The following is a 15,036-nucleotide window of genomic DNA, read 5'->3' as shown; positions in this document are numbered from 1 at the left end:
TCCAAGATTATCTTCTGTGTCTGTGTTAATTGGTTTCCCTTTTCTTTGTTGAAGAGGGTCTGTGCAATCCTTCTGCCTAGTCCGCCATCTTGCCTGATTCGGAATGGTCCCTTCTTGACAACCTGACCAAAGTATGTGAGATGAAGTCTGGCCATTCTCGCCTTCAAGGAGCATTCTGGCTACACTTTCTCCGGGACAGACCTGTTAGTTCTTTTAGCAGTCCACAGTACTTTCAGCAACAAGTTCATGGCCTTGTTTTAATTGTTTTTAGCTACAACTTGAACTTTCATATGAGCAGTTGATGGTCTGTTCTCTGTTCCACAGTCAGCTTCTGGCCTTGTTTTGGCTGAAGATGTTGAGCTTCTCCATTGCTTCTTTCCACAGATGTAGTTGACCTGATTCCTGTGTATCCCATCTGGCGAGGTCCACATGTGTAGCCACCATTTATGTTGCTGAAGAAAGGTATTTGCAAAGAATAAGTCATTGGTCTTACAAAATTCTATCATGCAATTTCTGGTCACCAAGGCGGTATTTTCCAACTACTTGTGATTCTTCTTTGTTTCACATTCCAATCTCAAGTAATAATCTATACACCTTGATTACATATTTGTTCAATTACAGAAGTTGGTAAAAATCTTCAATTTCCTTGTCTTTAGCTTTGGTGGATGGTGCATAAATTTGAGTAAAAGTAGTATTAACTTCTCTTCCTTGTAGATGTGTGGTTATTATCCTGTCACTGACAGCACTGTACTTCAGGATAGATCTTAAACCATTCTTTGTGGTGATTAATGCCATGCCATTCCTCTTTAATTTGTCATTCCCGGAATAATAGATCATATGGTTGTCTGATTCAAAATGGCCAAAACAAGTCCATTTCAGCTCACTAATGCCTAGGATATTGATCTTTATGTGCCCCATTTCATTTTTAACAACTTGTAATTTTCCTATATTTGTACTTCATGCACTACACATTCCTATTATTAATGGATGTTTGCAGCTGTTTCTTCCCATTTTGAGTTGTGCCCCATCAGCAAGTGGAGGTTTCAAAAACTTTACTCCATTCACATCATTAAGGTCATCTCTACTTGAGGAGGCAATCTTCCCCAGTTGTTATTTTGAGTGCCTTCCAACCTGATGGTCACATCTTCTGGCACTATATCAGACACTGTTTCAGGGCTATTCATCAAGTTTTCCAGAATATATCAGACAGTGTTTTACTGCTATTCATAAGGTTTTCACTGGCCAATTCTTTGAGAACTGGATGGTCCCTTCCTTCTTCCAAGTCTTCTTAGTCTGGAAGCTCTGCAGAAACCTGCCCACCATGGATGACCCTGCTGGTATTTGTAATACCAGTGGCATAGCCTCCTGCCTCACAGTAGCACACAAGCGACCACAGTATTACAAACTGACAGATGAGGTGGTGGTTGTGTGATTTAGTTTGTAGCAAATTCTCAGAATATGAGACACATCCTTCATCAAATGTTAATTATCGAAGCCATATTTTAAAGGAAAATTGCAATGGTTTTGGGACTGTCTATAACTCTGGGTATATACCTTATGCACCAACCACCAAAACTAAAGATGAGGGAACTGAAAATGTTTACCAACTTCTGCGGTCTGAAATTGACCAAACTTGCAAACAAGATGTATTAATTATTACTGGTGTTAAGAATGCAAAAGTTGGAAACAAAGAAAAATCAGCAGTGGTTGGAAAATACAACCTTATTGATAGAAATGATGCCAGAGATTGCGCAGTAAAATTTTGCAAGACCAATGACATATTTATTGCAAATACACTTTTCAGCAACATAAATGGTGGCTATACACATGGACCTTGCCAGATGGAATACACATGAATCAGATTGATTATGTCTGTGGAAAGAGGCAATGGAGAAGCTCAACATCTTTAGCCAAAAGCATGGTCAGGAGCTGACCATGGAACAGACGATCAACTGCTCATATGCAAGTTCAAGTTGAAGCTGAAGACAATTAAAACCAGTTCACAAGAGCCAAACTATGACATTGATTATGTCCCACCTGAATTTAGAGATCATCTGAAGAACAGATTTGATACATTGAACACCAATGATTGAAAACCAGATGAATTGAGGGATGACATCATGAGCATCATATATGAAGAAAGCAAAAGGTCACTAAAAAGACAGGAAAGAAGAGAACACCAAAATGGATGTAAGAAGAGACTCTGAAACTTAGGCTTGAATGGAGAGTAGCTAAAGCAAATGGAAGAAATGATGAGATAATAGAGCTGAACAGAGATCTCAAAGAGCCACTCGAGAAAACAAAGTCAATTATTATGAAATGTACAAAGACCTGGAGTTAGAAAACCAAAAGGGAAGAAAACACTTACAATTTGTCGAGCTGAAAGAACTCAAGAAAAAAATTCAAGCTTCGAGTTGCAATGTTGAAAGAATCTATGGAAAAAATATTGAATGATCAGGAAGCATTAAAAGAAGATGGAAGCAATACACAGATCACTGTACAAAAAAGAGTTGGTTGATATTCATTCTTTTCAGGAGGTGGAATATGATCAAGAACCAATGGTACTGAAGGCAGGAAGTTGAAGTTGCACTGAAGGAACTGACAAAACACTTGCCCCAGGAATTGCGGGAATACCCATTGAGATGTTTCAACAAATGAGCCTTGGAGGCACTTACTTGTCTATGCTAAGAAATTTGGAAGACAGTTACCTGGCCAACTCACTAGAAGAGACCATATTTGTACCCATTCCAAAGAAAGGTGATCCAACAGAATGTGCAAACTATCAAACAAAATCATTAATATCACATGCAAGTAAAATCTTGCTGAAGAAACTTCAAAAATGGTTGGAGCAGTGTATTGACAGGGAACTTCCAGAAATTCCAGCTGGATTCAGAAGGGGTTGTGGCACAAAGCTTATCATGCTGATGTCGGATAGATCTTAGTTGAAAGCACAGAATACTAGAAAGATGTTTATTTGTGTTTTAGTTATTGCCTTTGCAAAAACATTAGATTGTTTTTAACAAATTATGGACAAATTTAACAAATTATGGATAATATTGAGAAGAATGGGAATTCCAGGACATTTAATTGTGCTCATGAGGAATCTGTACATAGCCCAGGAGTCTGTCATTCAAAAAGAAAAAGGGAATACCACATAGTTTAAAATCAGGAAGGGAGTGCATCAGGGTTGTATCTTTCACCATACTTATTAAACCTGTATGCTGAACAAATAATCTGAGAAGACGGACTATGTGAAGAAGAATGCAGCATCAGAGTTGGAGGAAGATTCATTAACAACCTGCAATAGGTAGATGGCACAGCCTTGCTTGCTGAATGTGAACATGGCTTGAAGCACTTAGTGATGAAGATTAAAGACCCTAGTCTGAAGTATGGATTATACCTCAACATAAAGAAAATGAAAATCCTCACAACTGGACCAATAAGCAGTATCATGATAAATGATAAAAAGATTGTTGTTGTCGAAGATTGCATATTACTTGGTTCAACAATCAACAGCAATGGAAGCAGCATTCAAGAAATCAGACATCATGTTGCACTGGGCAAATCAGGTGCAACAGACCTCTTTAAAGTGCTGAAGGGAGCTCTGGTGGCGTAGTGCCTAAGGCACTTGACTGGTAACCAGAAAGCTGGCAGTTCAAACCCACCAGCCACTCCTTGGAAGGAAGATGGGACAATCTACATCCGTAGTAATACTGCCTCGGAAACCCAAGGAGGGGTCGCTATGAGTTGGGGCCAACTCGACGGCACATAACAACTACAACAACAAAGTGCTGAGGAGCAAAGATGTCTTTCTGAAGACTAAGTTGCACCTAACCCAAGCCATGGTGTTTTCAAGTGCCTCGTTTGCATGTGAAAGCTGGACAATGAATAAGGAAGACTAAGGAAAAGTTGATGCTTTTGAGTTGTGGTATTGGCAAGGAATATGGAAAGTACTACTGGCTGCCAGTAGAACTAACAGATCTGCCCTGGATGAAGTGTAGCTGGAAAGCTCCTTGGAAGCGAGAATGGCCAGACTTCCTCTCAGCTACTTTGATCATGTAAGAAAGGACCATTCCCTGGAGAAGGATATCATGCTTGGTAAAGTGGAGGGTCAGTGAAAAAGGGGAATGGCCTCATCAAGATGGATTAACACAATGGTTGTCATGATGGGTTTAGGTATAGCAAGGATTGTGAGGCTGGCACAGAACTGGGCATTGTTTTGTACTCTTGTACTGAGGGTCTCTGTGAGTTGGAGCTGACTCGGCAGCACCTAAAAACAACAATACCTCTGCATGATTACAATTCTGTATGGAAAACAGTAAAGTTTGTCCTTATGGAGAATTTGGGACAAGGTTTCTTGGAAATGAGTTAGAGTTGTTGGCTTGTTTAAGACCTGAGTTCATTTCTGAACACTAGTAGATAGTGCATTAAGGAGAACGCTTTTTGAGTTGTAAAGGCACTAGTGATTATAAACAAAGCTGGTATAATTCTTGTACAATGTTTTTTTTTGTGTGTGTGTGTGTGTGAATCTGTATAGCCTAGCGTTTGGTGTTAATGGCAATGTGGTATTGTGGACACATTGGTTGGTTTTAGCATCTGTCGTCTATCTCTTATGTGCACAGTTCAGTGTCCTATCATTTCCCAATGTTATCATGGTGGTCATATATCCTTCCCATATATCCCTCCCCCTACCCATGTCAGCGTGTAAGCCCCAACTAGCCCGAAATTAATTCCTCCCTTTCCCTCCTCAAGTGCTTTTTAAGGATGTTTTCTTTTCTCTTATATAAATACCTAGGAAAGGAATATACTGGGTTTTAGGATTGATGGAAAGTTCGTTTTCCAAATGTACTGTTCTATATTCCCGCCAGTCATATGGAGGGAGCTCTCGTGGCACTGTGGTTAAAGCATTGGACTGCTAACCAAAAGTTAGCAGTTCAAACCCATCAGCCACTTTGTAGGAGAAAGATGAGGCAGTCTGCTTCTGTAAAGATTTACAGCCTTAGAAACCCTATTGAGCAGTTCTATTCTGGCCTATAGGGTTAGTATGAGTGGAAGTTGACTTGATGGCAGTGTTTTTTTGTTATTTGGGTTTACTAGTCACGTGTGGGAATTCCAATTGCTTTACATCTTTGCCAACCCTTAATATTATTTTATTTTATCCATTGAGGTCGGTGTCAAGTGTTTTCTGTGGTTTTATTTTACATTTCTCTGATAACTAATGATATTGAACATTTTTTCCTTCATGTGTTCATATCCTCTCTAGTGTGTGATGGGGGACTTGAACTCTTTCTTTTGTATCATATCTCAAATATATTTTTTCCACTGATGCTTCACTTATGATCTATTGAACTTAGTGTCATGTTTTTGAATATGAAGTTCTGTCTGCCTTGTCACCCTTCTAGGTCCACCTCAGATACGACCTTTTGTGTTGATGAAGCTTCTGGCATTGCCTTATGTCTATAGAATTTATGTATATCCTTCCTTTATGGACTTGCCATTTTGTGTACAAGTCTTTGCCACCGGAGGGGAGGGAACTTTGTGTTACTTTTCTTTGCATTTAAAATGCCTATCACATGGCCTGCCATGGAGTCTAGTCTCAATAATTATTGTTAAATAAATTTATTATCCATCTGATAATGTGAGGCCAACAGCTCTGTGAGAAAGGCTGAATGCTTTAAATCAGAGATAAGGGCATAGACCCAGAGGGGTCCAGTGACTTATCCAAAGTAACACAGCCTATTTATTAGAAAGACAGACACTACTTACTGTCAAGTTTTGAGTATTTTACATTACATTCGCTATGCTGTTTTAGGTATAGTGGTCTTTGAAATACATGTGCCCCTGTACATGTACAGGAAGACTTTCCAAGGGTTATATAGGCATGGAATGATTTTAAGGGAATCCATTTTAAGACCTCAGTTTGAATATGTATTCATTTACAATCTACCAACCTGAGAAGGAAGGTCAAGGAAGGCATTAAGCCAGTTCTGTTTCCTACATCCTCTTTCAGCATGGCTCTTCTCCCACTTCACACATAAAGGCAGACCTTTCACCCATTTCTTGTCTTCTTGAGGTGCATTGCCTCAAGATGGAAACCCTCCAGGGCACAATAAAGAGATAATTAGAAACATGGATAGTGTTGAGAAAGCAAATTACCCTAATGGCTGCAACTTAGGGGTTACCAATTTTTAACTTTCACATATACTTAAGAACAGTCTAATCAAGTTGTTAACTGATGATTTTAATTTTTAAAAAATTTATGTTTATATATTTTTATTTAACTAAGGTTTCAAAGAATTAAATTACATCATAACAAAACTCCTTCCATTTCCATTTATTTTTGTGAACAAGGATTCTCATTGTTTGCATAACAAAACAAAGCCCAAGGAATAGAATTGATGCTGCACCATATCTCATTTTGGCAATAAGTGATGTTTATCCATGGGTAAATTAATTATAAAAAGAAAGATCCATAGATCTCATTAAGATACACATTGCCAAATAAATTTTATATTGAACAATTATTTATAAAAATACTATGGTATGTTGTTTTCAAGTGTGTATTCATAATGCTTGTTGTTATGCGCCGTCGAGTTGGACCCGACTCATAGCGACCCCTCCTTGGGTTTCCAAGGCAGTATCACTACGGAAGTAGATTGCCCCATCTTCCTTCTGAGGAGTGGCTGGTGGGTTTGAACCTCCAGCCTTCTGGTTAGCAGTTAAGTGCCTTAGGCACTATGCTACCAGAGCTTCTCTTGTAATGCTTAGTATTAATTAAAAAAAAAATCAAACACTCAGAATCTTATTGTTTAATAGTTTGAAGTGTGTATGTTTTGGTTTGTTGTAAAATTGTGTGATCAGTAAGACTTTCCAGCATAAAAGTGTATTATAATAGGATACAAGTCTTTGGGGGATAAGTGGAGTGGAAACAAGTTTAAAAAGTATAAAAATTTTGACTTTTTAAAAAATTTTTGAGATAGAGGATGTTTTTTTGTCTTCTATTTTTTTGATTTAAAAAAATTCTTTCAAAAAGCATCAAATTTATTTAGCTTTCTGACTGTGCTAGTACCTTCACAATTTCATAAATATTTTCTGCTTGATAAGGAAATCACGCTTGATCCTGCCACAGACACATTTATCACACATGGAACCACCATAGACTCTGCTGACATGTTTTTGGTTGTTTTAGATGTCTTCATAAGAATTTTAGGTCTCATAGCACAAACCCCACAAAGCCATCTGGGCACACGCAACATGGAGGTTAGGGTGCTTTTCCAACCATTTTGGAATAAAAGCAAGCAATTCTTTTACCAGGAGCAGGGAACAGTCTAATTTTCTTAGAAACTGTGTTGTAGGATAGTCTGGGACAATACCTCAGGCACTGGACCATTTTGAGTGCTTCTAGACATCATCCTCAGAAAATATATAGTGAATATATATATTTTTAAAAGGATATAACAGTATGGTTTTAAAATGCCATTATTAGTACATTAGAAATAACATCCTTTACAATTATTTAAAATTATAATGAAACGATTTTGATGTTAACTAACATATATGTGTACGTAATTTTTAAAAATTCTTTCAGGGAGGAGAGGAGTAAAAATGTGCAAAGAACAACTGGACTAGGGGGCAGCTTTGGTTTTGATGTTCCATTGTAAAAGCAAATGTTCAATTTGGAGGGAAACATGTCAGCACTTTCTAGTAAGACTCTTTCAACTATAGGAAAAAAATAATGCCCCATCTGGTCCCTCTTCGCATGTCTTGACACCTGGTTTTGATTTGTAAAAGACCAACACTTAGAAATGAAACCATACATAGTATTCCTTAAAGTGGCCTGATGGAATATCGTGATTTCCCCCTAGAGGACAGGACAAAAAACGCCTTGAATGTCCTCAACTGCTAGTCTCCTGGATACTTTTGTGTAACTGCCAACAGTGTGTTCAAATGCAGTTCAGAACATAAACTTTCTTAACCAAAATATTCCTTAAAAAATCAGCTTAAGACAATTCAGGTTTCTCCCTCAATTATTCTTCATGATTTGGTACTGGTCCTGATTTCCTTAGTTCCTTGCCACATGTAACCTTGTTGTTGTTATGTGCCTTGAGTGGGCCCCGACTCATAGAGACCCCTCCTTGGGTTGCCAAGGCAATATCACTACAGAAGTAGATTGCCCCATCTTTCTTCCGAGGAGTGGCTGGTGGGCTTGAACCGCCAGACTTCTGGTTAGCAGTCAAGTGCCTTAGGCACTATGCTACCAGAGCTCCTACATTCCACATTTGGTAGGAACCTCCTAAAGGCAAGAGGCACTCTACAGCACACGACCCATGCTCTCGTCAGGACGCTCCATAAGCCAAAATTTCTTCCCAGCTGACTCGCTGATGTTTAATCGGTTATTTTGGTTAATTATTCATGAAACACATGGCTGTATAAGGGAGAAGAAGACACTGCACTTTAATCACAACATGCAAAATTTATGCTGGTATTGTTAGGTGCCTGGTGCTGCAGTGGTTAAAACACTCAGCTGCTAATAGGTCGGCATTCGAATCCCCCAGGAGCTCTGCCAAAGAAAGACGTGGGGATCTGCTTCTGTACATTTTTATAGCCTTGGAAACCCTATGGGGCAGTCCTACTCTTTCTTACAGGGTCGCTATGAGTCAGAATGGCCTTCGTGGCCGTGAGTTTGGTTTGGTTTATTCCCAAACTGGGATCGTGGGAAAAAACAGGAGAAACACTGTATCTTCTTTTAGCGCCTTCGGAGTAGTCCAAATCGCACAGGCCGAGCTTTCCCAAAACTCTCTGGGCCAACTAAGCAGCACTGCGTTCGTGGGTCGTCGGGTCGCAGGTCCAGACTAGGAGCTCTAGCGATGTACTGCCTAAGGCATTTTACTGCTAACCAGAAGGTTGGCAGTTCAAATCCACGAGCCACTCCTCAGAAGGCAGGTAGGGCAATCTACTTCCGTAGTGATGTTGTTTTGTTGTTGTTATTTGCCATCGAGTCGCCCCGACTCATAGCGACCCCTCCTTGGGTTTCCAAGGCAGTATCACTACGGAAGTAGGGATGCCCAACCTTCCGTCCCAGGAGTGGCTGGTGGGTTTGAACCGCCAGCCTTCTGGTTAACAGTCAAGTGCCTTGGCACTATGCTACCAGAGCTCCTTCCCCAGTGATACTGCCTTGGAAACCCAAGAAGGAGTCGCTATTAGTCAGATCAGACGCAATGGCAGCGAGTTTAGTTGCCTTGAGAGCAAGACTGATAACCTGGCACCAGGAGGAGAAAGCCGCGCACAAGGCCGGGGTGGGGGCGCTTTCTGGATGCGTCACTTCCGGCGCCAGGTCTACTTCCTGGTGCGGGAAGGGGGGAAAAAGGGGTTGGTGAAGCCCGAGACGGTAAAAGGGTGAGAAAAGCTAAGCTAAAGCTGTCCCGCATCGTGGAGGGCAGGGGTCAAACTACTCCGCCGGGAACTGCGCGCGGGGTCAGTGGTGGGGTCGCTTGCCCGGGGCCCTGCTAGGGGCGCGTTCCCGGCCTCCACGCCGCTGTCGCTGCCGCGCTCAGCGCTTCTACTCTATTGCAGGTCTATCCAGAGCCCCGGACCGAGAGCGAGTGCCTCAGCAACATCCGCGAGTTTCTGCGAGGCTGCGGGGCCTCCCTGCGCCTAGAGGTGAGCGCGGCGTGCAGGCGGATTGGCGGGTAGAAGGTCTGACTGGAGCTGCGGCATACGCAGCGAGGGGTACAGGCAGCTGTGGCCCGTGGTGTGTTTAACAGGCGGAGTAGGTTGCGGTCCTCACGCCGGGGCGCGCTGTGGTTCTTCCCTGAGGGCAGGGGGCGGAGCAGACGGCGGGCGGGGCCCTGGGATGGACGTCCCGATACAGGCAGGCCTCCCGGCCTTCAGTTTCCCGGCTGAGGTCACGCCCTGGCCTTCTTTGGGATCCCGGAGTTGTGGCGCGGGACGTCACGGGTCGGGGTAACGGCTTGGAGAAGGTGCTGGCAGAGAAGGCCCGGCCCATCGGCGGTCCAGAGGATGTGAACGCGGCGTCCTACGGCAGGGAGGACCAGTGTATTGAAAACCCAAAGTTTGTTCTGAAAATTCGCGTAATGATGTAGATGACAAAATTTTCAACAGCATTTGTATTATCAGAGGCTCCTGCTTCATCTGTAACACTGATTTTAGGGATTCTCCGAGGAGCTCTAGGAGCTCTGGTAGCATCGTGCTTAAGGCACTTGACTACTAACCAGAAGGCTGGCGGTTCAAACCCACCAGCCACTCCTCGGAAGGAAAGTGGGGCAATCTACTTCCGTAGTGATACCGCCTTGAAAACCCAAGGAGGGGTCGCTATGAGTCGGGGCTGACTTGAGGGCACATAACAACAACAACAACAACAACTGAGGAGCTCTCCTGGCGCTGTGCTGCGTAAGGCATTTGACTACTAACCAGAAGGTTGGTGGTTCAAATCCACCAGCCGCTCAGCAGAAGGGCAATGGGGCAGTCTGCTTCCCTAAAGATTTACTGCCTTGGAAACCCAGCGGGGGTCGGTAAGAATTGGAATTGATTCTATGTCAGTTTCTTTTTTTTTTTTTCCCCAATTGTTAGGATTCAACGACTGTGTCAGTCTGTCAGAATGTTCAGGAGTTGGTTAGGCAAAGCTGAGCAGAAATAAAATGGACCAGAAATCCCTCCCATTATCACTCCTTTTCTTGCTTTTTATTAGAGTTTGATTTGATCTGTAACATTTAATGTTTAGATAAGAATTAATATTAACTTGTATCTGGAATTTAAGGAGGTCTGGTGGCACAGTGCCTAAGGCATTTGACTTCTAACCAGAAGGTTGGCGGTTCAAACCCACCAGGCCTCCACAAAAGAAGGTGGGGCAATCTACTTCTGTAAAGATTTCTGTTATATTTTTCACTTCTTTAGTATTTATTAAAGAGCTTTGGTGGCAGAGTGTTCAAGCATTTGGCTCTTAACCAAAAGGTGGTGGTTCTAACCCACTACCCTCTGTGGGAGAAAAATAAGGCAGTCTGCTTCCACAGAGATTTACAATCTTGGTAATCCTATGCAGCAGTTCTACCCTGCCCTACAGGGTCGTTATGAGTCAGAATTGACCAGGTAGCAGAGGATTTCAGGGTTTATAATTTCCATTTATTTCTTTTTATAAGTTGTGTTTCTTTGCTAAGATTTACTATTTCATTTGTTTTGAAAGAATTTATAATTGTTTATGATGGAGGTCTGGTAGTAATGTTAACCACTCTGGTGTAGTGGTTAGGGCATTTGCCTGGTAACCAAAAAAGTTCAGTGGTTTGAATCCACCAGCCACTCCATGGAAGAAAGATGGAGCAGGCTGCTTCCATAAAGATTTACAGCCTTGGAAACCCAATGGAGGTTGCTGTGAGTCAGAATCGACTTGATGGCAGATGGTTTTGTGTTTTTGTTTGTGTAGAATTTATATAATAGATGATTTTGTAGTGAGAATAAGAGCTCTGGTGGTGCAGTAGGTAAAGCATTGGGCTGTTAACCAAAAGGTCAGTGCTTCACACCCACCACGCGCTTTGCAGTTTGCTTCCGTAAAGATGGACAGCATTGGAGATCCTAGGGCACGGTTCTGCTCTGTCGCATAGGGTAGCAGTGAGTCGGAACTGACTGGATGGCAGTGGGTTTTAAAATTTTTTTTTTTTAAAACTTGGTGGATGTCATTTCCAAGTTGCATATGATTTTGTCACTAAAAGAGTCTTTGCAGTCTTTTTTCTTATTCTTCTTAGGGGAATACTTATTAAGAAATTTATATTCCTTATTGTTGTTGTTATGTGCCATCGAGTCAGCCCTGACTCATAGAGACCCTTCCTTGGGTTTCCGAGGCAGTATCACTACGGAAGTAGGTTGCCCCATCTTACTTCCGAGGAGTGGCTGGTGGGTTTGAACCGCCAGCCTTCTGGTTAGCAGTCAAATAAATGCCTTAGGCACTATGCTACCAGAGCTCCCAATATTCTTTATATTTATATTAAGAAATCTAGCTGTTCTTTTACTTGGGAATTGCAGGGTGATGTGGTTGCAGTCAGTTCTGTATTTAAATCTTTCTTTTTTACCTGGTATTTTACTGCTCGTAGCTTTAGTTTCCTTATCTGAGAATTAAGACAACAGTGTATGAGGGCATTTCCGACAGAACCCGTTACATAAGATGATCCAATATATAGCATGACCTTTTCTTGAGAGGAGAGTCTCTTACTGTAGTTTTCTTGGAAAAAATATCTAGGAGTCATCAAATCTTAGGGAGAGTTATATGGAAAACTCAACTGTTAATTGAAATTAGACATGTAGGAATTGGTAGAAATTAAAGTGTCATTTTTGTTAATGATTATAAATACTAAGATATTTTAGTGTTGGTAGTATTTGATGTTGGTGAAGAAATTAGTACAACTAAGTGAAAGTACTTAGTGAAGATTCCAAAGAGCATGTCAGTACTATACCAGTTGCTGTTGAGTGCCTTCCGACCCATGGGCATCCCATGTATTATGTTAGTAGAACTTAGAACTGCACTCCATAGTTTTCAGGATCTGTGACTTTTTGGAAGCAAATTGCTAGGCTTTTCTTCTGAGGAGCCTGTGGGTGGGGTCAAACCACCATCCTTTTGATTGTGTGACCCAGGGACTATTCCCAAAGACTATGTTGTTGAGTATCACTGAGTGAATTCTGACTCATAGTGACCTTACAGGTCAATGTAGAACTGCCCCATAGAGTTTCCTAGGCTGTAATCTTTACAGGAGCAGATTGCCCTCTTGCACAGGGGCTCTTGGGTTTGAACCACTGACCTTTTTGTTAGCAGCAAAGTGCTTAACCATTGTGCCATCAAGGCTCCTTCCAAAGACCAGAGATCTCTTTAAAAGAAGGGAAAAACACACTGTTTCTGTAATGTCTTTTCATTTTTGACTGACTTTGTCATTTAACAATACATTCCTACTGGGCTGTGATAATACACTTTGTGGCAAGTTTTACTTTTTGTTTGTTGTGGGACTTTATTATTCTCTTTAAACCATTGAGTTTCATTTATTTATTAAATTTTGAAACTCAGTTGGATCTGAAAGTGCTTTTCTCTTTAGTATAATCTGACAATTTCAGTGTAAGACTTATTTAAGAAAAGTAGCATTTTAAAGAAAGTTGAATGGTAAACGTATTCCTCATCTTTAGTTTTCCAAAGGTTGCGGTTTAAGTTTTTACATGGCAACTATATCATATAGTTAAGAATTTATTTAAAGATGCTCTGAAAGAGAATTTATATTCACTACTTCCATAAAGATACCGCCTCAGAAACCCAAGGTGGATTGCTACTAATCCAAATTGACTCGATGGCAGTGTGTTAGTTAACATATCACAAGCATCTAGAACAGTGCTGGGCACATAGTAGGCCCTCAGTAAATATATGTTATCAGTAGAATCCTCAAGGTGAAGATGGTGAGACTTCCTCTCATGTGCTTAGGACTTGTTATCAGGAGGGACCAGTCCCTGGAGGACATTATTCTTGGTAAAGTAGAGGACCAGTGAAAAAGAGGAAGACCCTCAATGAGATGGACTGACACAGTGACTGCAACAGTGGGCTCAAACAGCAGTGATTGTGAGGATGGAGTGGGACCAGGCAGCATTTCTTTCTGTTGTATGTAGGGTCAGTATGAGTTGGAACCAACTCATTGGCACTTAACAACAACAACAAATTGATTGAATGATCTTGAATTTGTAATTGATAGTCAGTTAAGTTTTCTTTTAAAGGAAAAATAAAGTATTTATTTTGTGCTATTTTAAAAGAATATCTCTTCTAATAAATTTAAAACAGCTAAATTTTGTTGGCACTCTTTCAAACTCAGTTACAAATCATGTTTTAACTCCTGTTACCTAAGAGAAAAGAAAAGTAAAATAACAATAAGAAAATGAATCAGAATTACCTTTTACATTGTTTTTTGTTGTTGTTGTTATGTGCCGTCAAGTCAGACCCAACTTGTAGCGACCCCTCCTTGGGTTTCCAAGGCAGTATTACTACAGAAGTAGATTGCCCAACCTTCCTTCCAAGGAGTGGCTGGTAGGTTTGAACTGCCAGCCTTCTGGTTAGCAGTCAAGTGCCTTAGGCACTACGCTACCCGAGCTCCTTTTACATTGTTTAGTCATTGTGATATTTAAGAAATTGCTCTGAAAAATGAACTCTACAGGGTATGGATTTAACTTGTACTTCCACACTTTGTTATACTCCATTGGGTGAAGAAATAGACTTGCTCTTTGAGAGACTTGTTCTTGGATAATGGACTACAGTGTAGCATTTCCCCACTGTTTTTTAAAGAAAAATACTTAGAAGGGGGGTGAAAGAGGAACAACCTTGCATTTTTTCAAATGTGTGCTAGGCTTTACACATTTCATTTTCACAAAATTCTGAAAGATGAGAGGCTGCAAAGAAACATTTTGAAATTATAAACATAGATAGATTCTAGATTAATTCTAGATTAGTTTTGTTTTCTGTGATCATAAATACTTTTTTTTCCCCAAAGTACTTTTCCACAATATTTAGTTCAGACTGAATTATTTATAACAGATTATTTTGATATTTTCTTACATATTGCCATTTTAAACCATCCTAAAATTTCTTAAAGGAGAAACTAAACTTTTTTTTTTTTGTAATACTCAGTCTTTAATGAAAATTGACATTTAAAAATAAAACTGCCACATCACACTTTTAAATGTATCCTATGGAATCTAAACAGGAGCTCTAGTGGCATAGTGTCTAAGGCATCTGACTGCTAACCAGAAGGCTGGCAGTTCAAACCCACCAGCCACACTTCAGAAGGAAGGTTGGGCAATCTACTTTCATAGAGACACCGCGTCGGAAACCCAAGGAGGGGTTGCTATGAGTCAGAACAGACTCCATGGGAGTGAGTTTTTTTTTTTTTTGGTATGGAATTTAAATACCCTAGAAGTTACTGATCCATTAAAAAACATATGAGCATGTTTTTCATAATTATTACAACTTGTTACTTTGTCTCCTTGAGGTAGTTTCCCTTTCTC

General features: G+C 40.7%; 1 protein-coding gene across 1 annotated transcript in view; it reads left to right on the top strand.

Annotated features, from left to right (window-relative positions):
* ARHGEF7 (Rho guanine nucleotide exchange factor 7) overlaps positions 1 to 15,036 on the top strand; it is a 277,670-nt gene that overhangs the window by 67,794 nt on the left and 194,840 nt on the right. Inside the window, exon 2 of the mRNA XM_007942392.2 lies at positions 9,574 to 9,660. Coding sequence (XP_007940583.2) covers positions 9,574 to 9,660 — 87 coding nt within the window. The remainder of the gene's footprint in view (positions 1 to 9,573; positions 9,661 to 15,036) is intronic.

This window comes from Orycteropus afer, unplaced genomic scaffold, assembly GCF_000298275.1.
Source record: "Orycteropus afer afer isolate SDZICR_OR568_19922 unplaced genomic scaffold, OryAfe1.0 scaffold00089, whole genome shotgun sequence".
NCBI lineage: Eukaryota > Metazoa > Chordata > Mammalia > Tubulidentata > Orycteropodidae > Orycteropus > Orycteropus afer.
Note: the sequence above shows the minus strand (reverse complement) of the source record. Positions and strands in the feature narration are given on the sequence as shown.